Source organism: Delphinapterus leucas, chromosome 11 (genome assembly GCF_059928025.1).
Source record: "Delphinapterus leucas isolate spDelLeu-1000000601 "Yukka" chromosome 11, BTC_Dleu_Yukka2, whole genome shotgun sequence".
In the NCBI taxonomy this organism is placed as follows: domain Eukaryota; kingdom Metazoa; phylum Chordata; class Mammalia; order Artiodactyla; family Monodontidae; genus Delphinapterus; species Delphinapterus leucas.
Window position 1 is genome coordinate 41,795,506 of NC_143139.1, and position 26,336 is coordinate 41,821,841.

The 26,336-nt window shown below is 45.9% G+C and overlaps 1 protein-coding gene and 1 pseudogene across 1 annotated transcript; both read right to left on the reverse strand.

Moving 5' to 3' along the window:
- Positions 1-14,629: 14,629 nt before the first annotated feature.
- LOC149748002 (keratin, type II cytoskeletal 6B pseudogene) lies at positions 14,630-15,330 on the reverse strand (annotated as a pseudogene).
- Positions 15,331-20,523: 5,193 nt separating this feature from the next.
- On the reverse strand, positions 20,524-26,014 carry LOC149748003 (keratin, type II cytoskeletal 6B-like). The gene is made up of 9 exons (XM_089920754.1): positions 25,336-26,014; positions 24,136-24,350; positions 23,732-23,792; positions 23,492-23,587; positions 23,202-23,366; positions 22,590-22,715; positions 21,546-21,766; positions 21,292-21,326; positions 20,524-21,179 (listed from the first exon to the last, which is right to left on the reverse strand). The coding sequence occupies exons 1-9, from the start codon at positions 25,933-25,935 to the stop codon at positions 20,932-20,934; spliced, it is 1,767 nt and encodes a 588-aa protein (XP_089776880.1). The 5' UTR covers positions 25,936-26,014; the 3' UTR covers positions 20,524-20,931.
- Between the last annotated feature and the right edge of the window lie 322 nt (positions 26,015-26,336).

Consider the following 26,336-nt stretch of genomic DNA (forward strand, 5'->3'; position numbering starts at 1 on the left):
GGCAGACGCTCGCCAGCCTCAAGCAGCAGCTTGGCCCTTGGAGCGGCAGTTCTCTGTTTTCTGGGCTATTTCCTCCTTGGGGCTGAGGCCAGGGAATGGGCCTCTCCTCCATCGAGAAATTGCTTGAGAGTCTCATTTTCCACAGGGAACCCGTGAATCATAGCTTTTGTTGATACAGACCAGGAGGAGCACAGGAGTTCTCTTGCCTGGTTGCCAACGCGTCCAGATCCCAGCTGGCGTGATGAATGCGTCTGCAGTGGAAAGAATAATCGTCTTTGCTCTCTGTACTCATGGCATGATGATCTTTCTCCCAGAAGAAGGGACACTTGTTTCCTGAGCCATGCTGAGGAAACTCTTCAGAGCTTTCCAGGGAACAAAGCTTGTGAAGGGTCAAGGCTGGGAGGGCCTTTGTTGGCCCGTCCACGGGAATGGGGGTCACCGCAGCTCTTGCCCATTAAGCTTCCTGTGTGGAGGATGCTCCAGGCTGCTTTCCCTCCTGGGTCATGCCTTTCTTTCCCAAACCCTCTCCTGGGAGCCTATTCCAGGCATTGCCGTCTCATCCTGTTTCTAATCTTGTTTTCCTTGGCCATCACCTCTTGTCTGGGGTTTCCCACTTCCTTCCTTCCCTCCCTCCTCTCTCTAATTTTCCCACCTGGACCGTTGTTTCCAAAGCTAGATTGTCTTACTCGTTGACTCTGGTGAAGTAGATGGAGACAGATATGTCTTACCTCTCTTTCTCCTTCATTCCCCCCTCCTGTGACCTTTGACCTTCACTGTGACCTTTACCCTGGTGGACGATGTCTACCTGAATGCCTAGGACACCCTGGCGTCCCACTTTAAAACCTCAGAACTTAGAGACTATGACATCTCTGCTTTCCTTCCTGCCAACGAGGTTTCTTTTTCGATTTTTAACCTCCTTTATAATTCTGCTTTGAACTCTCCCTGCAAGAAGCCTTCTCAGATAAACTGTGCCCAAGACCAGCCCCTTCACACCTATTCCCTGAGCAGGCCTGTGTGTGGCTTGCACATTGGCGTATTGTTCCTCCTGCCTTGGTTTCCTGGTGGTCTGGAGGGTTGGGGTGTGTCCCCTTTCCCCTGCCCTGCCTCGTAGCACCCTACAGAGAATTGTGACTGCAGCTCACTGGACATAGGTTGTCTAATTTAAAGAAGAGCTTTAGGAACATATTCCTTTCTGTTCTCCAGATCTCCTGAGTGTCCGAGTCCCCAGGCCTCAGTCACCCACCCCCAATCCCTCAATATGCCAGATGCATCCCAGACAGCCCTCTCCTACTGTCTCAAGGAGTTCTGCTTGTAGTTAAAAACTGTTTATTAGCACTTGCTATACGCCAGGTGTTCACTGATGGAGACACAGGAGATATAGCAGTGAACAAAGCAGACAACCCCTTCCCTCCCGGAGCTCACATTGAAAGAGAAAGGGGGTTGGGGCCGTCTGGAGGTTCAGTCACAGCCTGAGTCTTACAACTTCTGGGGACTGGGTACAGTGATGATAATTCTGTTGCAGTGGTACCTGAGACATCCCACCAGAAACACTTTTCAACCTTGACTGTTCCTGCCGGGGCAGCCGACTTCCTCAACGCTTGGCATCTCTAACGGGTACCACCCAGCCTGCCTGTACAGGGGTCAGACATTCCACCACATGGCCCCTTTGCTCCTGCATTCAGTGGCAACAATTCCTCTCCAAAGGGACTAAACGTGACAATTGACCCCAAGAAACCAGCGAGATTCAGGACGTGGGATGTGTACTTGCACACGGCCAGAACTTACCTGATCTGCTTCATTCCATTGCCCACATAACCAGGGCTCTCACTCAGGTCCAGATTCAATGGCCAGGTACAGAGCCTGATGCAGGTGGGCAGGTGGCCCTCAAGGCCCTTTCCTCAATTTTAGCAGCAAATTGGGGTGCTCTTTCCATTCAAGCTTGTGCTTAAGAGAAGCAAGATGGAGCAGCCCCTTCCCTCCATGATCAAGAGCTTCAGACACACCCAGAAGACGTGCATGTATGAAGCATGGATGGACACATGGACACCCACGTCCTAAGGACATTCACGAGGCGATAATCTACACATGAATGTAGTGTTGACTGGATGCGTCAGGGTAGAGAGGTGACGCAAAGGAGCAGAGTCAATCTTCAGAGCTGAGGGAGGCTCAGAGAGGACGAAACCAAGGATAGGAACCACCGAAGTCCACACAATCGTCTGGTAGACAAGCCAGAGCTCCCTATCCCTTCTGATGCCTTTTGCCCCGGACGTCCCTCACGTCATAGAGCCAGTGAGAAAAGCCCCCTTTGCCTGGGAAGCACAGCTGGGGTTCTTCCTGGAGGGAGGGGGTGGTACGATGCCAGTGTCTCAAGGGCCGTCACAGTGCCCCCCCCCCAGAAAGCACCTGGAAGGATTCAGATGTGTCTTGGCCATCTGCCTCTGACCATCTTAATATCCTCCCGTGTCCCCAGGAGGGGGCACTTCACCAAGTCTCTCTGGTTGGTGCTGAGGAGGAGCTGCCAAACGGGGATGCTGCTGGGAGAGGAAAGTGGGGGAGCAATGGGATGCCCCTGCGGCTCTTCCTGGGCCATCTGTGAACAGAGGAACACACTACCTAGGAATCCCGGCGAGGTAAACGTGCAACGTCGTCATGGTCTGTGGGCACAGGGTGGGTGGGCTGGACGATACCCGAGCACCCAGGGAGGCTCTTTACACCATCCCATTGGCTCGTTACTGGGCTTGGGGGTAGCAGTTGAGGGTGGGTGTGTGTGTCACCAGCTGGGAAGAAACAGGCGGATGTGTCAGCCTCACCCCTATGCTGGGCTGGGCACTGCCCAGTGTCTCGTGGGCTTGGATGTCATGGAAACGCTTTCTTCCTTCCTGCTTTCTAGGCTCATCCTCTCAGCCCCAGTTATTTTGACCTGAGCCTTCAGACAAGATGCAGTTGTTCATGTTTTCATTCAACAAATATCTGTGGAACTTACAGTGTACTCGGCACTGGGATACCAGAGTGAAGGGGGTCCCATTACCAACCCATCCAGGGAACAGACCATTAGGACAGCGCCACCGTATGGATAGGAGTAGGCATAGGATGTGCATGGGGAGCTCTGACACAGCTGCCACGTGTCTAGGGAGTCAGGCCATGACCCTGGGGTGTAGACCCCAGGCCCTTGCTTTCACCTCAGCTCCAGAAAAGTTCATGAAGTACATGTTACAGAGGTCCCTATTTTATGGATGAGGAGAGTGAGGCCTGGAGTCCCACAGGAAGTTGAGAGTAAATCTGGAGTTAGGACTCTTGTCCCCTGTCCCCTAGCACAGGACTTGTGCCCATGTCACCCTGATCCCTGCTAGGTAAAATGTTCTGCACGATTCCCACCCCAAGGGGCTTGCTGGGCTGTGAGGAAGATAAAATTGACGTACTTATATGAAACAATAAAAGTCGTATAAAGTGGCATACAACAGAATTTAAAAAGGTGAAATTCAGACAGTGAGTGGCATGACTGAATGCAGGATAGACGTTGAAGGCTGCAGACGAGCCTTGCTCTCCCTGCTGGCTCCAAGGACCACATTTTGGGTGCACACAAGAGGACGCAACCTCCTGAGCGTGGGAGGAGAGTCTGGGGGAGCTGGGTTGGTTTAACATTTCTCACTGATAAATCAGAGTGATTCCATTCGTGGATCCTTGAGATGGGATTGCATCGATCTGCTGAATGCACATGCACCTTGTCTGTAAAGTTGCACTACTGTCTAAGACCTTTTGGTGACACGTTATTTACCTGGGTATTTCTACGGGCAGGAGTTTATGGGTGGGGGGCTGTGCTCTCCGCCATCCCCTGGAGGGCCGGGCCTGCGGAGCATTCCGCCTTGGCCTCGGAGTCCCCGTCTCATTCTGGACTGCCTGACACCCAGCTGACCTGCGGGCACCCTGTGAGCATACGCTGTTGATGAGGATGGTGACAATGACGATGGTGTTGGGAAACCAAGAGCCATTAAGCTGGGAGCGATTGGCCCCAGGTAACTGGAGAGCAGGTAGCTCTCCATGCTCTACTTTAAGAGGGTAAATATTCAAAAGCCTAGAGACAGAGGGATGAAAAATTAAGATCTGTGAGTTGTTACTGCAAAAGAATTTGTCTCTTTGAAGAAGGACTCAGCAGAGGACCCTTCCAACTGGTCAGCTCTCCTTGCGTGCACTCAAAGTGTGATTGACTGACATGCAGCTTCCCTGGAGGGCTTCTAGGAAAAGCCCTCTGCAAAACCACGTGTATTTCTGGAATCTGATGGGATGAAATAGTTTTCACGAAACGACCAGCGCCATGTCTGTGCTGCAGGTTACACTGCACGGCCAGGGCACTGCTCTCACCTTACTTCCTGGAAAAGGGCTAAAATGGTGTATGATCCCACAGGCAGACGCCTCAGTGCCCTCTGGTGATTCTCCTCCGGTGGATATTCTGGATATGCTCCCATCAGGCCAATGAGAGACACTAATTCCTTTTAAAGGAATGCTTCAATGTGCTTTCCACTTGCCCCAGCACTGGTTCATTAACCAGAGCTGGCCAGCCTGGAGTGCCCAGAGGTGAAAATGATGAAGGTATTGGGAAACAGGAGGTGTGAGGGGAGGGGAAAGGCATGATGCAAGGAGGCCAGTCTGTTTCTTTGGCTTTGTTGTAGCCACCAGGGAATAGAATACACTTAAACTCAGCAAGAGGAATTCAACTCAGTAACAAAGGGCTTCTACTGTCTAATGGTAAACAAGGAAATCCTCTCTCCAGGAAGTCATGAGATTTCTGATTCTTTCTGGAATGATTGAGAGGGTGTGATTCTGGAATAAATGGAGTTCTTTTTGTTTGCTTGTTTTGTTTTGTTTTTCTGGAGCATTTAATGTCTCTGTGAGATTAGTACCTATACGCTGTACCCTGATAAGGTTGTTTAGGTATCATGGTATTTTATGGATTTAGATCTAAAATGTGGTTTCCCTACATTTAAAAAAACTGCCCTTCACTTGAAGGAATTGACAGTCACTCAGCCTCTCTGATGTTGGACCCGCCACTGTTCACGTACCTTTATGCTTTGCATGCATGCACCACTCTTGCCTCTTAATTTACATGGGGTGTGTGTGTGTGTGTGTGTGTGTGTGTGTGATTATGGGTGTAGTTCTGGCTCTGTCAAGTGAGAGGGATTTTTCTTCAAGGGTAGGCACATAATTCAGTTGAATCCAACATGAGCTTAATAAGGCACCTACCTGCCTTTCAATTATCTGCAGTGTCTAGAAGCTGGCTCTGCCACAGGTAACCTTACACTGCATTGCTGAGTGACTTTGCTGGGTGGCTGAGTGACACAGAGCATATATGAGCAAATAATGAGGTTTGGAAAACATGTTTTTAGATGAGAGTAATACAGGCTAAAGACAGTCATACTCCACTCATCACTGCTACATCACCAAGGAATAAACGAGAGGTCAGAGTGGGGAAAATAAGGCTGCAGAGACTGGTAAGGTTCTCAGGAGGAGGAAAGACAAAATAAAGCTTGGATGGAGTCCAGAGCTGGGGGAGGAGAGAATGGGATGCTGTGCCAGCTTGGGCAAAAGCAGTCATTCCTCATTCTCCCAGTGTGGGCTGGCATTCTCAGGCTCAAGGGCAACACTCCTTGGTGTTTGCCCTCGGTGCGGGGTATGTGACACCAGCTGATGTCATGAGCCAGCAGATGTCCCACTGAGGAGAGAAGCCCACTCCTGTGTTTACTCTTAGCACCCTAGCACAATGGCATCTCCACCGGAGGGCAAGCACAGCCAGGAAGGGCTGGAGTGATGGGGGAGACCGGGTCGGCCCTCCTGGTCCACACCTGCACCTCTCCCCATGGCCAGAGGGGGAACTGATGGAGCCAGAGTCCAAGGGTGAGATCTCACCGCCCTAACACTGGGGAAGAGCGAAGATCACGAAAGGAGGCAGGTCGGTCCTTGCATCCTGGCTCTGCCTCTTTCTTGTCACTTCATCATTAGAACTGGGATAAAGTTTAGCAAGGTGGTTGGTACAGGAATCAGTAACTCTCATGCACTACCTTCCAGTGATTAGAAAATATGACAGAAGAGGTTCTAATTCAAAACAAAAAAACTGTAAGATCCCTAGGGGAACCTAATAGCAACAGCAACCACAAAACAAAATGTACAAGAATAAGAAGAAAACATTGAAAACAAACAAGCAATGAGTAGAAATCACTGTATCAGAAACCATCATGGAATAGAAAGCTTTAGTAATGACAATGGTGTGATCGCACAAAGAGATGACTGGAACAGGACAGAGAATGTATGAATTCAATGTAATAAAAGTAGTATTTCAATGGGGGAAAAGGAGGATATACTTTTATGCAGCAAAAATGTACAAAAGGGAAAAGAACATTGACCCAAATTCCCACTCCTCAGAATCAATCACTATTAATATTTTGACGCATGTATTTGCTTTCACCCTTTTCTCCGTGTTAACATCGTTTAATAAATCACATACGTAATAAATAAGGACAATGTCCTTTAGAATCCATGGCTTAAGTTCTGTCTAAAATGGCCAGCCAGGTGTACTGCTGTCTCCTTCTCCCAGGATCAAGCCTGAGAAATTATAGAAACATGGAAGTCATGGATACTAGGAATCACCAGTGATGACACATAACTCTGAGAAACCCCAGGGGATCTCAAGGCTGTTTGAGCTGACTTATGCGGGGGTTTGGTCCTTGCCCATTGTCTGCCGCTTTACAATAGAAATATGGAGCAGCAGCCCAACCACCAGTGCCCTTGTCTGTAGTTCAATGTCTGTCATTCAGTATATCTGTAGTTCATAGGTAGGGTTGTCATATTTAGCAAATAAAAATATAAGATGTGCAGTTCAATTTTAAATTCAGATATAACAACAAATAATTTTTTAATATAGGTGGGTTCCATACAATATTTGGGGCATGCTTATGTTAAAATGTTTTTGTTGTTTATGTGAAATTCAAGTTCCACTAGGCAGCCTCTATTTTTTCTGGTGGCCCTATTCATAGCTGACTGGGATAGTAATGCCTGCCCTGAAGGTCAAGCTGCTGGCATGTAGCTGGCCTCCACAGGACTGGGGACATATCTGGCCTTCATTCCAGGGTGATGAGAGAAGCCTGTAAGTAACCTGCTGTCATGGAGCTTTTCACATGGGGAGGGGGAACCAGAGTCTGTGCCCGGCTCATTGGGATGTTTCCCCACCAGTTTTTGGGATTTTGTACAGCTTGGTAGTTCCTAACCTCTGCTTCCATCATTCCCTTGACTCAAACCCTACAGCTGCGTAATAGTAGGGTAGGGAGGTCACTAATTCTCAGAAGTCTTCCGCAGATCCAAAACTTCTGCCTAGTGACCTGCCCAGCTGCAAGACCCTTGCACACCTGTGGACCACCATGGCATAGGGCTAGATTGCAACTTGATCTATGATCCAGGGCAGAGAGTCTCTGCTGTGGCTCCAAATAAGCAACAATTATTATAATTGAATTGGTAATTGTTGTTCTTATGGAATTTTTCCTTGCTTTTTATTCTTCTGCATACAGGTAGGATCTGGTTGGAAAGCCTGATGAGCCAAATTCTAGAAAAAGCTTGTGTAAACTTGGCCTAAAAATCTGTTTCTGTCTAAAAGTCAAAATCATAACCCTGACACTGATATCTGGGAAGATTTGAATAAACCTCTAACATCTGTTTTGCTTGTCAAAACTTGTATAGAATTTTACACTGAAAATGGTTTTTGGATATCCTATCACAAAAGGAGAATGTTCCCAGCCATAACCGCCTCCATGCTAATCTAAGTGTCATCTGTTAACCGGGACCATTATTCTTTTTTTTTTAATTAATTTTTATTGGAGTATAGTTGCTTTACACTGTTGTGTTACTGTCTACTGTACAGCAAAGTGAATCAGCTATACTCATACATATGTCCCCTCTTTTTTTGATTTCCTTCCCATATAGGTCACTATAGAGCATTGAGTAGAGTTGCCTGTGCTATACAGTAGGTTCTCATTAGTTATCTATTTTATACATAGTATCAATAGTGTATATATGTCAATCCCAATCTCCCAATTCATCCCACTCCCTGCTTTTCCCCTTGGTATCCATATGCTTGTTCTACATTTGTGTCTCTATTTCTGCTTTACAAATAAGATCATCTATACAATTTTTCTAGATTCTACATATATGCATTAATATACAATATTTGTTTTTCTATTTCTGACTTATCTCACTCTGTATGACAGGCTCTAGGTCCATCCACATCTCTACAAATGACCTAATATCGTTTCTTTCTATGGCTGAGTAATATTCCATTGTATATATGTACCACAGCTTCTTTATCCATTCATCTGTTGATGGGCATTTAGGTTGCTTCCATGTCCTGGCTATTGTAAATAGTGCTGCAGTGAGCATTGTGGTACATGTCCATCTTTGAATTATGGTTTTCTCTGGGTATATGCCCAGTAGTGGGATTGCTGGGTCATATGGTAGTTCTATTTTAGTTTTTTAAGGAACCTGCATACTGTTCTCCATGGTGGTTGTATCAATTTACATTCCCACCAACAGTGCAAGAGGGTTCCCTTTTCTCCACACCCTCTCCAGCATTTATTGTTTGTAGATTATTTGTTGATGGCCATTCTGACTGGTGTGAGGTGACACCTCATTGTAGTTTTGATTTGCACTTTTCTAATAATTAGTGATCTTGAGCATCTTTTCATGTGTTTGTTGGCCGTCTGTATGTCTTCTTTGGAGAAATGTCTATTTAGATCTTCCACCCATGTTTTGATTGAGTTGTTTTTTTTTTGGTATTGAGCTGCATGAACTGTTTGTATATTTTGGAGATTAATCCTTTGTCAGTTTCTTCATTTGTAAACATTTTCTCCCCTTTTAAGTGTTGTCTTTTCGTCTTGTTTATGGTTTCCTTTGCTGTGCAAAAGCTTTTAAGTTTCATTAGGTCCCATTTGTTTATTTTTGTTTTTATTTCCATTACTCTAGGAGGTGAGTCATAAAAGATCTTGCTGTGATTTATGTCAGAGTGTTTTTCCTATATTTTCCTCTAAGAGTCTTACAGTGTCTAGTCTTACATTTAGATCTTTAATCCATTTTGAGTTCATTTTTTGTATGGTGTTAGGAATTGTTCTAATTTCATTCTTTTTTTTTTTTTTTTTTTGCGATACGCGGCCTCTCACTGCTGTGGCCTCTCCCGTTGCGGAGCACAGGCTCCAGACGCGCAGGCTCAGCGGCCATGGCTCACGGGCCCAGCCGCTCCGCGGCGTGTGGGATCTTCCCAGGCCGGGGCACGAACCCGTGTCCCCTGCATCGGCAGGTGGACTCTCAACCACTGCGCCACCAGGGAAGCCCCCTAATTTCATTCTTTACATGTAGTTGTCCAGTTTTCCCAGCACCATCTATTGAAGAGGCTGCCTTTTCTCCATTGTATATTCTTGCCTCCTTTATCATAGATTAGGTGACCATAGGTGCATAGATTTATCTCTGGGTTTTCTATCCTGTACCATTGATCTATATTTCTGTTTTTGTGCCAGTACTGTCTTGATTACTGTAGCTTTGTAGTATAGTTTGAAGCTGGGGAGCCTGATTCCTCCAGTTCCATTTTTCTTTATCAAGATTGCTTTGGCTATTTGGGGTCTTTTGTGTTTCCATACAAATTGTAAAATTTTTTGTTCTAATTCTGTGAAAAATGCCATTGGTAATTTGATAGGGATTTCATGAAACTGTAGATTGCTTTGGGTAGCATAGTCATTTTTCACAATATTGATTCTTCCACTCCAGGAGCACGGTATATCTCTCCATCTGTTTGTGTCATCTTAGATTTCTTTCACCAGTGTTTTATAGTTTTCTGCGTACAGGTCTTTTGCCTCCTTAGGTAGGTTTATTCCTAGGTATTTTATTCTTTTTGTTGCAATAGTAAGTGGGACTGTTTCTTTAATTTCTCTTTCAGATTTTTCATCATTAGTGTATAGGAATGCAAGACATTTCTGTGCATTAATTTTGTGTCCTGGAAGGAGAAATTACAACTGACACCACAGAAGTACAAAGGATCATAAGAGACTACTACAAGCAACTATATGCCAATAAAACGGACAAACTGGAAGAAACGGACAAATTCTTGGAAAGGTACAACTTTCCAAGACTGAACCAAGAAGAATTAGAAAATATAAACAGACCAATCACAAGTAATGAAATTGAAACTGTAATTAAAAATCTTCCAACAAACAAAAGTCCAGGACCAGATGGCTTTATAGGCAAATTCTATCAAACATTTAGAGAAGAGTTAACAACTATCCTTCTCAAACTCTTCCAAAAAATTTCAGAGGGAGGAACACTCCCAAACTCGTTCTATGAGGCCACTGTCACCCTATATCTTTTTGAATTATAGTTTTGTTTGGCTATATTCCCAAGAGTGGGATTGCTGGATCATATGGTAATTCTATTTTTAGTTTTCTGAGGAGTGTACATACTGTTTTCCACAGTGGCTGCACCAACTCACATTCTAACCAACAATGTAGGAGAGTTCCCTTTTCTCCACACCCTCTCCAGCATTTGTTATTTGTAGACTTTTTAATGATGGCCCTTCTGACCAGAGTGAGGTGGTACCTCATTGCAGTTTTGATTTGCATTTCTCTAGTAATTAGCCATGTTGAGCATCTTTTTATGTGCCTATTGGCCATTTGTATTTCTCCTTTGGAGAAATGTCTCTCTAGGCCTTCTGCCCATTTTTTGATTGGGTTGTTTGTTTCTTTGTTGTTGAGTTGTTTGCATATTTTGGAAATTAAGCCCTTGTCAGTCGCATCGTTTGCAAATATTTTCTCCCATTCTGTAGGTTGTATTTGCATTTTGTTTATGTTTTCCTTTGCTGTGCAGAAGCTTGTAAGTTTGATTTGGTCCCATTTGTTTATTTTTGTTTTTATTCCTATTGCCTTGGGAGACTGACCTAAGAAAACATTGGTATGATTTATGTCAGAGAATGTTTTGCCTATGTTCTCCTATAGGAGTTTTATGGTGTCATGTCTTATGTTTAAGTCTTTAAGCCATTTTTAGTTTGTTTTTGTGTATGGTGAGAGGGCGTGTTCTAACCTCATTGAGTTACATGCAGCTGTCCGGCTTTCCCAACACCACTTGCTGAAGAGACTCTCTCAAAGACTCCATTTTGAGAAAAAACCCTGAGTGGAAGAGGGCTGAATAGTAGTTGGTAGTAATCCACCCACAGAGTAACTGAGCATCACATGATGTTGACTGATAGAGTTGGGTATGAAGCAGGGTAAGTTGTCAGTGGGGCTGAGAGGTGGTTCTCCAAAGATGAGGATCACTGAATGGGATGAGTAAGTTTCAGAACCAGTACATGATCAACACTACAATCTAACACAGAATCTTTATATTAGAAATCTGCTTTATTCAACACAACAAAAGAAAGCAGAGAGCAGAGAAAAACATTGTAGGGATATAACTGCTGCTGAGAGGGTGGTGTCAATACCATTTAGGGACACTGCATGGGAAGATAACTTATTTGTTCTGTGGGGAACTCCTGAGTCTAGATAGAATGGGCAGGACAGTTAAAGGGAAGATTCCCTGCTCTGCTTTCATGATCTCGAGTGACGGTTTTCAAGGAGGGCATAGGTCATTTTCTTCCTAGAATCATGGTAGACTGATGAAGCTGATAATGAGATGGGAACATCAGTAGGATGTCTACATATGTTCATGACACTGATTGCTGACCTCCTGATAGTGAGTAATGGAGGCTCGGGTGAAGCCAGTATAGACAGAGGAAATGAGGACTTACCACTTCTGCTCTAACTCATAGGCCAAGAGAAGTTGGAGACAGGAGAGAAGCAGCAACCCAAGAAGAGGGCAATGCCGCTGGATGGGGGGTTGAGGCAATGTGGGACCAAGTACCAACAGGAGGACTTCAGTGCTTGTAGTTCTTCCTGCTGGAGGAGGAGGTGGTGGTTTATTTGACGGTGGAACTGCTGTCCCTGGAGGAGCTGAGGCCACCCACTATGGCTCTGCCACTGCCGGAACTGAAGCCACCTCCAACGCTGTGACCACTGCTGTAGGAATAGCCATTGCCTCTGTCCAGGCCTAAGCTACTCCTGATACCACGGACACTGCCATAGCCACTGGAGACGGTAGACTGCATGTGGCCATGGTCTGTCTCAGATCAGTCTCTGGATCATGTGGTTGAGCTCAGCAGTCTCCTGCTTGGTGTTATACATGTCATCCCTTTGTCTACATACCTTGACCTGCAGCTCCTTACACTGTAGTCCAGAAGAATAGAGAAGCAGTGTGCATGGGGGTAGATACAGTGTTTATGGGCTTTCACATGCCAAAAATGGCTTTCAATTCCCAGCCATCTAATAAACTCACACCAAACGGTGCGACATCTCTAGAAATAGTAGATGGCACAAGATTATTTGCTGCTGCACACCTGAATAGTTCTGTATGATCATTGAGCACCTAGTTTTTCAATAAACTAGTGATGTTCTTAGTGATATCTAAGGGATTTCACAATCAGGAAGAGGTTGAAGGCAAAACTCAGTAGGGCAATGTCATTAAACTCTTTTTTCTTTTTATTCAATAGGCCCAATTGTAAATTCTTTAATTGTCTACGTGAACTGAGCAATGACAGACCTCCTATGAAATCATCCAGGGTCTTTGTATTTCAAACTCCACTCAAAAAACTGCGGTAGGCTGGTGCAGCTGAGTGTAACCACCTGGGGCGTGGGCACAGGATTTCTCTCCCGTTGCTGGCAACTGCTCACCTTGGTCTGGTGTAAGGACTTGGCCTCAGCTTGCCTCATTTGAGCAATCTCCCCATATAGGCCTTTGACCTCAGGAATGGTGCTGTCCAGGTCCAGATTATGGTTGTTGTCCGCGGAGAGGACCGCAGAAATGTCTGAGCTGTAGGATTGCATCTGAGAGCACTCCTACCAGATATGGATTGTTAGTACCTCTGCTTCCAGTGATACATCTATGAGATCCAACTCCCAAACATTCCATCCACTCAGACTCTTAAGCAGAAAAATGAACAAACCAATGAACAAACAGGGTAAGGTTCTCTCCATCTCAAAGTAAGAACATAAGTGATCAATTTGATCGTTAAGGGTATTTATCTTGGTGTGCAGTTCAACCTCATTCATGCAGCATCCTCGTCCTGGGAAACGAGGAACAACTCAGAGTCAGCCAACCCCTACTCCCAGCCCACCCAATATCTTCTCCTCCCACGTGTGGGCTCTTCCAGCCTTCAACAAAGGAATGGGGACACCTAATATTGCTAAGCTCACCTTCTTCAGTGTTACAGGTTCATTCGGTGCTGTTGCAGGCTTATTTATTTCTTCTTCATTTCCAGAGAGGGTGCTGAAAGACGCTTGAGCCAGTGAGCAAAGGATTTTGAAAGCCAATGGAAATTTTCATTTCCATTGGATATTTTTCCTAAGCAATGATGCCCTCAAATGGACCTAGTCACTCGGTAGACTTGAAGTGTGGTTTTCAGAAAACTGAGCTCACTTCTCCCCTGTAACTCACTTGTTCTTGAAGTCCTCCACCAGATCCTGCATGTGTCTGAGTTATGAATCCGGGAAGCCACTAAAGAAGAGGAGAGATTCCTTCCACCCCCTGAGGTTGTTGATGTACTGCTCAAACGTAGGCATCAGGGTCAGCCTCATGGGCTTGGATCCCTGCTGCTGAAGGAGGGTCCACTTGGTATCCAGGCCCTTGTTCTGCTGCTCCAGGAACCACATCTGCAGGAAGGCAAGAGAGTCGTTTGCTAGACATAGAAAGAAAGGAACAAGTGTCTGTATTACCTGGTTTTCATCACTTCCTCTCTTTCTCTTGAGAAGCAGAATCAAAAATGTAATTTAAAATAGTTTTTACCTGATGTATTATACAAAGCTTTTATTTTCTAAAATAAAAGGGATGTTAAATGTTATCTAATGATTAGATTCTAATCTAAACTCCCATTTAGTGCATATATCTCTTCTAAAACACTCTTGATAGATGGTCATACTCTGTTTCTAGAATAACTTTTTAAAAAAAAAACAAATTATAGGGGCTTCCCTGGTGGCGCAGTGGTTGAGAGTCCGCCTGCCAATGCAGGGGACACGGGTTCGTGCCCTGGTCCGCGAAGATCCCATATGCTGCGGAGTGGCTAGGCACGTGAGCCATGGCCGCTGAACCTGCGCGTCCGGAGACTGTGCTCCGCAACGGGAGAAGCCACAGCAATGAGAGGCCCACGTACCACACACACACACACACACACACACACACACAAAACCAACAAATTATAAATATTTGCACATCTCAAATGTTTCTTTTTCTCACCTGGATGGAAAATAATTCCATTTTTATTTTCTTCTCTTTGTTTTTCTTTTTTTTTCTTCCTGCTGGAAAGGTAGGCCAGAACCTCGGAGAAGGTAGTGACTGGCCTTTTCTTTGTATCCCATTGTAGACCCATTAGTGGTAAGTGTTAATCCACTTCATTCTCTCTTTTCCTTTTCTTTGCTTGAGGGTTATCAAGAGTGGAGAATTCTTCCCAGGCAGGAATGAGAGACATTTAAGGGATCAGTAGTTGTAAATGATTTTTATCACCTTCTACCCGTGGCCCACATGGAGCCTGTCCTGCATCCCAGTGGAGAGCTAGCCCGAGTCCCCTCCTCCCTCTCTCCCGAGGCTCCCCCTGGTAGGACATTGGTTGCGTCTCTCGACTGGGGACTCTGAAATCCCAGTGGAGGGCAGGTGCTCCCGGCTCACCTTGTCGATGAAGGAGGCGAACCTGTTGTTGAGGGTCTTGATCTGCTCCCGCTCCTCAGTCTTGACTTGCTGGATGGTGGGGTCGATTTGCAGGTTGAGGGGAGTCAGGAGACTCTGGGTGATGGTGACCTCTTGGATGCCTCCAGGGGGGCATAGAGGGAAGCCAGAGCCCCCATAGCCACCACCAAAGCCAGCTCCACCACCGAGCCCAAAGCCACCACCAGCTCCACTGCCGAAACCAAATCCACTCCCGGCTCCACCTCCAAAGCCAAGGCCGCCTCCAGCTCTGCCGCCATATCCGCCACCGAGGGCACAGCTGCCCCCTCCGAGGGAGATCCTTTTGGAGCCCGCCATGCCATAGAGGCTGCGGCTGCCAAAGCTAGCTCCTCCACCCACTCCAGCGAGGCCACCACTGCCCCTGGAGCAGCACACGGGCATGCTGCTGAAGCCAGAGTGGCCGACCCCAGGGACTCTGGCTGAGCCGGCACTGAAGACACGGCGGCTGCTGCTTTGGCTTCTCACGGTGGATTTGGAAGTCATGGTCCCTGAAGTCGAAGAGGCTGAGGAGGGCGTGAGAGGTGGAGGGTAGAGCTGAGAGGAAAAGTATGAGATAGGTTTCCAGCAGCCAGTGTACAGGGAGGAATGCGCTTGGCTGCAGGTTGGGAAGGACTGGGCTTTACAAACAGTGAGATCATACCTGGGTTATTAGAAAAGATATAAAATATGAAGAATGCTTTTTGGCTTCCTTTAGCCCGGGAGAAATTCTCCTGCCTTTGATCTTTGATTTATATCAATACAACAAGACTATTCTCAATTCACTGAGGCTGGGAGTTAGACTGTCTCAAATAAAGGTTCAATATGGGTTGCTTGTGTATCAGAATGAACGTGCCCATCATCCCAATTTTGCAATTATTATGTCAAAGCCAGATTTATTTCATCCATAATTCCAATCTGATCTTTTGTAACAGCTGAGAACTTAAAAATCTAACAGCAATCTCTTGCTTATGCCCTAATAGAAAGATTACCATTTCCCTAATGATTACAAATATGTTAAATTTGACTTGTTTTTTCTGTATGTAAAAATTTGAACAGATAGAAAAGTATAAGAACAACATAATAGACCCCTATTTGTCTAGTAAGGATGGATACACATCACCCAGATTTTGCAATTATTATCTCAAGGCTGACTTTATTTTATCCATAGCTCCACCTACTTTCTTCATCCACCTTAAGTTATTTGAAAGGAAATTCCAGAAGAAAGGTCATATGATTTCATATTCAATTCAGTATTTATGTCTAAATAACAGACTCTTTAGAAAATGACCAAAATGCTTTTTTTACTTTATTTTATTTTTTTAAACATTTATTTTTATTATTATTATTTTTGGCCACAATGCACGGCATGTGGGATCCTAGCTCTCCCCGACAAAGGATGGAGCCCGAGTCCCCTGCATTGGAAGTGCAGAGTCTCAACCACCAGACTGCCAGGGAAGTCCCCAAAATGCTATTTTTATATCTTAAAAATTTAACAGTAATTCTTTAACATCACTAAGTTTAGTGAACATTCAAATTTCCCTTTATTCTTACTTATTTTTATAATTTGTTTAATTCAGGGTCCAAATAAGGTCCATACATGTTTATTTGGATGATACATCCTTTAAATAATACATCCTTTACATCATTTGGCTTTTCATCTTTTTTGACCATTTATTTGTTAAATAAACTAGGTTAACTGTCCTGTAGAGTTTTCCATTCTTTGGCTTTTGTGATTGCATCCTCTGATGTCATTCCATATGTTACTCTCTCCTCTATATTCCTGTAATCTGGAATCTTAAATCTGGAAGAATAATGAGTTTATTTTCCAGAAGTAGACGTAGTTGAAAGTGTATAAGATTGAGTATTACATTATATACATCCATAAATATATATATTTGCAGAGTGGTTGTATCATTTTCTTTTCTGTTTTGTTTTGGTTTTTGTTTTTTTGCGGTACGCGGGCCTCTCACTGCTGTGGCCTCTCCCGTTGCGGAGCACAGGCTCCGGACTCGCACACCCAGTGGCCATGGCTCACGGGCCCAGCTGCTCTGCGGCATGTGGGATCTTCCCGTACTGGGGCACGAACCCGTGTCCCCTGCATCGGCAGGCGGACGCTCAACCACTGCGCCGCCAGGGAAGCCCTGGTTGCAGCATTTTGAGTTTCCAGCAGCAGTGTATGAGTGTTCTGTTTGCTCCATATTGTTGCCTTGGTATCCTCAATTACTTTGATGTTAGCCATTCTAATAGTATGTGGTTTTATCTCTGTGGGCTTTTAAAATTTAATTTATTTAAACTTAAAAAAAAAACTCACGAAAACAGTTCACCCATTTCTCCCACTCCCATCCCTTCCCCCGCCTCTGGCAACCATCAATCTGATCTCTGTGTCTATGAGCTTAGTTTTTAAATTTTTGAAAATTTGTTTTGTAGATTCCACATATAAGAGACTTTGCAGTACTTGTCTTTCTCTGTCTGACTTATGTCACTTAGCATAATGCCCTAGAGATCCAGCCATGTTGTCACAAGTGGCAAGATTTCATTCTTTATACCCATATACAATATTTACATATTTTAAAAATGCCTAAATTGTGCACATTTGTCTATCAAAATAAATTTCAGGGCAAATCCCCAGCCACCTAATTGAAGCTGTTTCTGTGCTTTGGGGGGGACAATTTGTGTGTATGAGTTTGTGTATGAGTGTGTATACTCCTCCTTTAGGTGTTTCAATTATTCTTGTGTTGAATCTACTTTGTCTTCTTTATCTATATATCCTCTTGACCCTCCTTTAACCCCTCGTTAACTCCCTCTATGACCCCCGATTCTCTTTTCTCGATATTCTCCCATACGCCCTTTGTTGTGCATTCAGCACGTCTATTGTCCTTTGTACTGACATCAACTTGGCCTTCATTTCCCTGCTGGCTTTGTTTTTCTCTCTGCCTCATATCTGACTTCTGTTAGTAATGTTTTATCTCTTATTGTCTCATTATATACTTTTTCTTCTCTAATTTTATAGAGGGTTTGTTTTATTTTGGCAATATTTTATGGTGACTTTGTTCTGATGAGTGATCATTATCTACCTTTTGTTTTTCCTGTTCATTTCATTTTTGAATATGTATTCTCTTTAGTGAGTCCTGGACCAGTTCCTTTCTGACTAGTGCTCATCTTTGAATGAGGTGAACTCCTTCTAGACCAGTCATTTGCAGAAAGTATTCTGGGGACTGAGCTGGGGCCATATTCAGGTTAACAGGCTGTGCGAATAATTCTCTTATTCCTTAAAAACCTTGCCCAACAAATCACTGCAGAGTGACAAATTCACATTCTCTCTGCTTTTTGTCCCTCTTATTAACCAAATGCTGCCAATAGGCCTTGTTTCTGATTTGTTATTCAATGCTACTTCCCAGTTTCTAGAAAGTTCATGACTAATGTGGTCCTGCCTCAGGTCCTACTCCCAGTTCTGACTTGCAAACAAGGGATTCTTGGATTTGCACCTGAGGAGGACCTGTCCTTCACATTGACCTAGTTGTGTTAAATGAGTCAACAGTGCCTGGCATGCAGTAAAACCTCAACTTCAGGCTGCTCCTACAGCTTGTGTTCAGCTACTGTCTTGATGAAGATTTTCTTGTATACCAGGAGCTGAAAAAAGAGCAACAACCAAAAGCCAAAATAACAAACTGAGAACAACCAACTCTCCCTGTGACTGGATACTCCTTCACCACTTAGTGGGGCTTGCTCTGAACCTAGAGATCAGCCCAAGGTTAATGCTTAAGACCTTCTCAAGAATTTTCTGAGCGGGTGTCTTGTCTGGACCTAGGCACAGTTTTCTAAATTCTCTCATATACACAGCGGCACCTGAATGTCCTCATTTCCCAGAGTCTCACTCCAGCTTAGCCTCTAGACCTTAGATGGTCAGAGGGTCTATTGCATATCTTCTCCCGTAGTCTTTTGCCCCAGGCCTCTGTGGGTTTGTAGTCTGCCGTACAGTTTTTACTAACTGTACCTGCTGCTTCTCTTGTCTGCATTTGGATTTATGTGGAACAAAGGTGAGAATCTTGTATTATTTCTTCAGGAATGCCCCAGATGGGTTTGAAGAGACTTGCACAGTAATTTGCAAATAATCTGCCTCTGCTCTCTGGTTCAAGATGCATGTGTTGGGTGGTGGAGGGTGACCAAGAGGAGCAAATGGGTTTGAGAGGGGACTGGAGGGTGGGAGGGGGGTGGGGGAAAGTTCTAGAATAAGGCTGCTGCTTTCTCAAGACCACAACTACACCAGGTATAGGGCAGGGCAAGTGCTAGGAAAATTGTCACATAGCTTTGCTATCGTTTTGAAGGTGGATTTTCTTGATTGGGCATTTGCTTGTTTGCTGTAAACTTTTGAGTGTTTTCCAGAGGTCCTGCAAAGTTTGTTCAGACAGCTTCTGGTTGTTTTTTCAATGTTTCTTTGGCAAAAGGAGAGCTTGGTGGTTTACAGTCTGCCATTTTGCTATCAGCACATGTACCATAAGATTTTAATAAGATAAATCCATGTGTACATATTATTTTGCAACCTGTTTATTATTCATTGATATATTCTATATATTTTTCCTGGTCAGTATTTTCTTTCCATTATTCCTCACGGGTACATAATAATATAAATACTAAGTGGGCTTAGATTTTGGAACCAAATCATCACATACCAGCTGTTGGGGAAGTTCTGGGCAAAGTGAGGAGGTACCAATGTGAGAGGCTGCCCACTTTGCTGGGGGAATGGTTATAGGTGAATACAGCAGAATACTGATACAAAAGGATCCAGATTCACCCTCTTTATATTACTGAATCCAAGAAACTTTCGCTTGTGTTGTAAGAGCCTGGGGGTAAGGGACATACTGGTCACTCATGAGGAAATAGGGAATGGTGTGGACAAAAGGCAGCACTAGTGAATGATGAGCCTTGAACCATATCCTGAGTTTTCATTACCCATTCAGAGAAGTCACAGTAGCCAGAGCACACCAGAGAGATGAAGGATTCAGCTTCATCCATCTCCGCAAGGGTCTTAAGGTGTGTGAGAAGGTAGATATTTCCATTCTCGTTTTGCCTTCACACTTTAAGAAACCAGAATCTGAGTTTGGTGGTGATTTGACCAGCTCTCCTGCTTTTAATTTTCCCTGCTGGGAAGATGGGATTCACATCCATGTACATACTTCTTCCTGCATTTGTAGTATTTCTTCAGAATACTTTTCTAGAAATAGAATTTCAGCTCAGCAGTATATCCACTTTAACTACCCTTGATACACCTTGTCAGGCAAGTTTGTTGGTCATGAAGTTAAGTCTAAATAAAAATCAAACATCTTACTCTCTTGTTAAATGTCATTTTGCTATGTTAGACCAGAAATATCTTTCCCCTACTGGACATTGAGAGTTGATCCCTTGGGCATGGCTGGAGTGATATTAGAGAAGAAGGAAGAGAAACTCAACCATTGCTTCTTGGTATGGGCATTTAAAAGGAGAGTATACAATATGGTGAACCATATTCTTCCCATTACACTTGCCAGACATTTAGATGAAATCTTATCCGTGAAGGAAATCTGAGCATAAGGATGCCAAACTGCTGTTTGTTGAAGTTCTCTAAAGGAGGGGGGTGAAGCACAAGGGGATTGGGAGTATGCTTCATTCCTGAAAAGGCATTTGCCCGATGAAAACCGCAAGAACCATTGGTGACAAAGCAAGGCAATATGAAACCACGCATTATAGTACAAATCTGCTTTATTTAGCAATACAAGTGAGCAAAGAGCAGAGGAAGCATCACAGGGATACAGACCCCCGTACATCATAGAACTAGTCACTTGTGCTTTCATGATCACTGCAAGGGAGGAACACAACACCTGTGAGATGGGACATACTGGGCCAGTGGAAAGCTAGGGGGATTGTCCTGTTCTGGAGTAGGACCCAGACAGGGACCTTCCGATGGTGAGCAGTGGAAGCTCAGATGCAGCAGGTGTGGCAGAGAGGACATGAGGGCACTCAGCAACTTCAGTTCTAACTCAAGGAGTAAGAGAAGAAAGAAGCAGGAGAGAGGAAGCAACTGGAGGAAAGGGCAGTGAAGCCGGAGAGGGAGCCTGAGACGCTGTGGGACCACGAGTCCGTGGCAGGCGTTCAAGGCCTGTAGCTCTTCCTGCCGGAGGATGAGGTGGTGGTGAATTTGACGGTGGAACTGCCGCCCCCGGAGGAGATGAGGCCACCACTTATGGCTCTGCCACTGCCGGAACTGAAGCCACCTCCAACGCTCTGACCACTGCCGTAGGAGTAGCCACTGCCTCCGCCCATGCCGTAGCCACTGCTGCCAGCACCGCCAGCACCGCCAGCACCGCCGTAGCCACTGGAGGCGGTGGACTGTACCACGGCTGGAGAGGCAAGGGGACAAGGCCATGACAAGACATGGTGAGCTCACTCTGCCACACAGAGTCCAGTCAGAAGACACAAGGGCAAGGGAGGGAGGCAAGTGAAGGTACTTACAGATGTTGACTTGTCCAACGCCTTCCCCATACAGCCTAGGAGAGAGGAGACACGGCCATTATGAGACCTGAGAGCCAGAGCTGGACCGGCGTGGGAAGCTTTGGCGTGAGGAGAGCCCATGGGGAACGTGCCTTCTACGTGGTTTTCTGGGAGTGGCATTATGGCCACGACTAGAGTGCCTTCCGGTGGTGCTCACTGGCTGGACACCTTGGAGATGGACCCAGATGTTTGAGGAGGTTGTGTGAGTTACTCACCTGCACTCCTCACCCTCCAGCAGCTTCCTGTAGGTGGCGATCTCCACGTCCAGGGCCAGCTTGACATTCATGAGCTCCTGGTAGTCCTTCAGTAGCTGCGCCATGTCCTGCTTGGCCTTCTGCAGGGCGTTCTCCAGCTCGACCAGCTTGTTCTTGGCATCCCTGAGGGCCAACTCCCCACGCTGCTCTGCATCGGCGATGGCGGATTGCAGGTTGGTGCACTAGAGGGGAAGATGGGCCGATGAACCTGCAATCTGGACTCCTGAGGAGATGAACCATGGTTCTTCTTTCCCAGTGAGGAAGAGCTCTAGAGCCCAGATTCCATGGAAAAGGAGGTTTGATTCTTTTTGTCCAGTCGTTTTCCATTCTGCAAACCTGAACTAGGCTAGGAGCTCCCTATGCGCCTCTGCGTTAACCACCCTAATGAAGATGGAGGTGGTGACTGCTGGAAGATACTACAGCAGACCCAAGACCAGGGGACATTGGAAGAAATGGACCCACTGGCTTCTTCTGAATATTGAGTTTGGGTAAGTGCATGTGGGTGCACACTAACTCACACAAAACCACAGACACCCACAGTGAGGAGATGATCTCACTTTAAACTGTTGTGACCTTGCCTTCCTTCCACTTCACATTTTTGGAAAACCCTCATTTGTCCTGTGTCTTTTCTCAGCTTCTTTTTCACATCAAATCTGAGCATATTTGCAGCACTCTACCTCACACTTTCTGGCCTGACCTTTTCTTTGCCAACTTGTGTCTTGCATTCCCAAATCAATCATTCCTCTTATTGAATCTCACTTCAGTGCCTCAAGACTGTATCTTTGTACCGTCGACCTGTCGGGATTGGTCCTGTCATGCATTTGTTTCCTGCTCTTGGGTTGGGATCCATCTCTCTAAACTGTGGGAACTCACTAAGGGAGGAAGTACATGTCCTCCCCTCCCTGCTGTTCCCTCAGTGCCCAGGAATTCCCTACATGGTGGTTGATGATCCCTGGTGGTCTAGGAAGGAAAGGATGTTTTTCTCCTCCATGGTCCCCACCATACCTGCTTCTTGACGTGGTCGATCTCAGATCTCAGCCTCTGGATCATGCGTTTGATCTCAGAGATCTCCTGTTTGGTGTTGCACAGGTCGTCCCCATATCTGCACGCTGAATTCTGCAGCTCCTCGTACTGTAAACCAGAGGGAGAGAGGATGGTGTTCATGGGCTTCACAGGACACTAATCAAGGTTTTCACAAATCGAAACTAATGGTTTCTCCACAAGGCGTTTTAAGAAAATTGGTGTTACAAGGTCATGGACACTGTACACCCATCACACACCACCCTTGGTAGGACCACTGACTGCCTGGTTCTCTTCAGGACCAGAACATCCTCTGTACTGTTTCTGAGAACCAGCATAAGGGTGAAGCTAAAGCAAAGATCCCTTGGCCTTTATCTATGGTAGCTTTTGTCCTACATTTAGGTTCTTTGACTTACTAGTCAAAGAACCTTGGACATAAATAATGTAAAGATCTACTCTGTTGGTTCAGGGTACACGTTCTTTGAGAGGACCCCTGCTTCCTAGATGTAGATTTCCCGAGTGACGTCTCGGGAAGCCTTGCTTGTCTTCAGGGGGGAGGTACAGGGATTCTTCAACAGCTTCCCCCTCACTGCTCACCTTGCTCTTATACCAGGACTCAGCCTCCTCCCGGCTCCTGTGAGCGATCTCTTCATATTGGGCTTTGACTTCAGCGATGATGCTGTCCAGGTCCAGGGTGCGGTTGTTGTCCATGGAGAGGACAACAGAAGTATCTGAGACGTGGGTTTGCACCTGAGCCAGTTCCTGCAGAACATGAGATCGTCAGATCCTCTTTTCCCATGACATTTACAGAGGTACCCAAGCCTAAGATTTTCCATCCTTTGCAAATCTCTTTAGAGTCAATAAAACAGAGTGTGGAAAGAGCTTACTGCTTCATAGAGGGCTCTGAGGAAGTTGATCTCATCTATGAGAGCGTCTGCCTTGGCTTGTAGATCAACCTTACTCATGTAAGCAACATCCACATCCTAGGGAAGAAGCCAAAAACTTGGGATCAGATGAGCCAAGCCCTCCTTCCCAGTCTGCTCCTCCTTTAGTCTCGCTGATTATTCTTTTCTGAGAGTCCTCTCCTTCGGCAAAGAAACATGAACCCCTGATCTTACTCATCTCACCTTCTTTAGATTCACAAATTCATTCTCTGCTGACATGCGCTTGTTGATTTCATCTTCATATCTGGAATTAGAAAGGGTAAAACCTAATTGAGTCAGTGGTGAAGATGATACAGAAAAGGCAGCCTGGGATCCCAACTTCCCACAATGGATATATCCAAATGGAGCTTTCCTGCCAGTAAGCCTAAAAGATGAATTCTGTGGTGCCTAAATTGTTTACATCTTTACTCTCCCCATCCACCTGTATGGCCCTTTTGTTCTTCGGGGTTTGTGTTTAGGCAAGAATTGTGGTTTCATTTCCATGGACACGTTTTACTAAGAATCATGCCCTCATTTGGACCTGGTCATCTAATAGACTTGAAGCGTGGGCTTCAGGAAACTGAGCCCTTTTCTCTCCTGTAACTCACTTCTTCTTGAAGTCCTCTACCGTGTCCTGCATCCCGCTGAGCTCTGAGTCCAGGCGGCTTCTCTCTGAGACAAGGTAGTCCAGCTGTCCCCTGAGATTGTTGATGTACTGCTCAAACAAAGGCTCCAGGCTCTGCCTCACGGTCTTTGTGCCCTGCTCCTGCAGCAGGGCCCACTTGGTTTCCAGGACCTTGTTCTGCTGCTCCAGGAATCGGACCTGGAGAAAGACAAGATGGTTATTTGTCCAACAAAGGAAAGAAGGAAGGAAGGAAGGAAGGAAGAGAGGTGAGTTGACTGTCCCCAAGCGGATCTGATGGTCCCCAGAGATCTGATGGTCCCCAAGCAGATCTGATGGTGCTGGGCTACTCCAGAGCATGTACAGAGGCTCAGGCTGACAGTTCTGCTCCCCTGACTGTTTTCTTTCACACCACACAGATCTCACTGGCCAAGTTTCCCCAGGGAGCTATCAGATAGTCCCTCTTCTCAATTACGGAGCCTGTCAGTCAGTGACTTTCAACATTTCTTTTCTTCCTCTTGATAAGCACAATCACAAATGTACTTTAAAATAGTATTTCTCTCGTATATTGCACAGAGTTATTTTATAGAGTGTATCTCAGTTAAAGGGATGTCAAATGTTTAGAATCTAATGGTTAAATTCCAACCCTACTGATGATTGGATTTAATCTTCTTTCCCATCTAGTGTATGAGTCCCTCTAAAACAAGCTCCCTTAATGCTCATGATCTGGTTCTACAAGTTAAGTATTTCTATGCACATACACATGTTTCTGAGTCTTTTTTTCCTGTAATTTCCTTTGGTTTTTTATCTTCTTTCCTTCCCCGCCGCCACCCCAGCTAAGGCTCAAGTGCTGTTTCCACTTTAATTCCCTTTTTAATTTCTTAGACCCTTCAGAAGATCAAGCTAACTCGTTCCATTCTCTCAGTTCCTTTCCTTTGCTTGAGGGTTATCAAGAGTGGAGAATTCTTCCCAGACAGGAATGAAGACATTTAAGGGATCAGTAGTTGTAAATGATTTTTATCACCTTCTACCCGTGGCCCACGTGGAGCCTGTCCTGCATCCCAGTGGAGAGCTAGCCCGAGTCCCCTCCTCCCTCTCTCCCGAGGCTCCCCCTGGTAGGACATTGGTTGCGTCTCTCGACTGGGGACTCTGAAATCCCAGTGGAGGGCAGGTGCTCCCGGCTCACCTTGTCGATGAAGGAGGCGAACCTGTTGTTGAGGGTCTTGATCTGCTCCCGCTCCTCAGTCTTGACTTGCTGGATGGTGGGGTCGATTTGCAGGTTGAGGGGAGTCAGGAGACTCTGGTTGATGGTGACCTCTTGGATGCCTCCAGGGGGGCATAGAGGGAAGCCAGAGCCCCCATAGCCACCACCAAAGCCAGCTCCACCACCGAGCCCAAAGCCACCACCAGCTCCACCACCGAGCCCAAAACCACCACCAGCTCCACCACCGAGCCCAAAGCCACCACCAGCTCCACTGCCGAAACCAAATCCACTCCCGGCTCCACCTCCAAAGCCAAGGCCGCCTCCAGCTCTGCCGTCATATCCGCCACCGAAGGCACAGCTGCCCCCTCCGAGGGAGATCCTCTTGGAGCCCCCGATGCCATAGAGGCTGCGGCTGCCAAAGCTAACTCCTCCACCCACTCCAGGGAAGCCACCACTGCCCCTGGAGCGGCACACGGGCATGCTGCTGAAGCCAGAGCGGTTGACCCCAGGGACTCTGGCTGAGCCGGCACTGAAGACACGGCGGCTGCTGCTTTGGCTTCTCACGGTGGATTTGGAAGTCATGCTTCCTGAAGTCGAAGAGGCTGAGGAGGGCGTGAGAGGTGGAGGGTAGAGCTGAGAGGAGCAGATCGGTGAGACGAGGTTCCCAGCAGTGGCTTATATATGGGGAAAATGGGCTGGGCTCAGTGCTGGAAGGTGAGCCTGCAGGTTGGGAAGGCTGGGCTTTACAAACAGTGAGATCACATGTGGTTTATTAGAAAAGTTATGAAATCTGAAGATCGCATTTTAGGTTTCCTTTAGTCAGGGAAAATTTCTCCTGCCTTCCAGCTTTGACTGCTCTCAGTACAATAGGACTGGTCTGAATTCACTTAGCTGGGAGTTAGTCACTGACTCACACAGAGGTTCTCCATGTTATGCTCGTGTATGAAATGTACTGAGGCTCCTCTGCCTTGGTGTTTCACCCA

Coding starts and splice junctions, on each gene's coding strand:
- LOC149748003 (XM_089920754.1), bottom strand. CDS start 25,935: ATGACTTCCAAATCCACCGTGAGAAGCCAAAGCAGCAGCCGCCGTGTC. Junction 23,367..23,491: donor TCAGAGCCCTCTATGAAGCA/GTAAGCTCTTTC, acceptor CATGTTCTGCAG/GAACTGGCTCAGGTGCAAAC. Junction 21,327..21,545: donor CTGGAGGGTGAGGAGTGCAG/GTGAGTAACTCA, acceptor CCTCTCTCCTAG/GCTGTATGGGGAAGGCGTTG.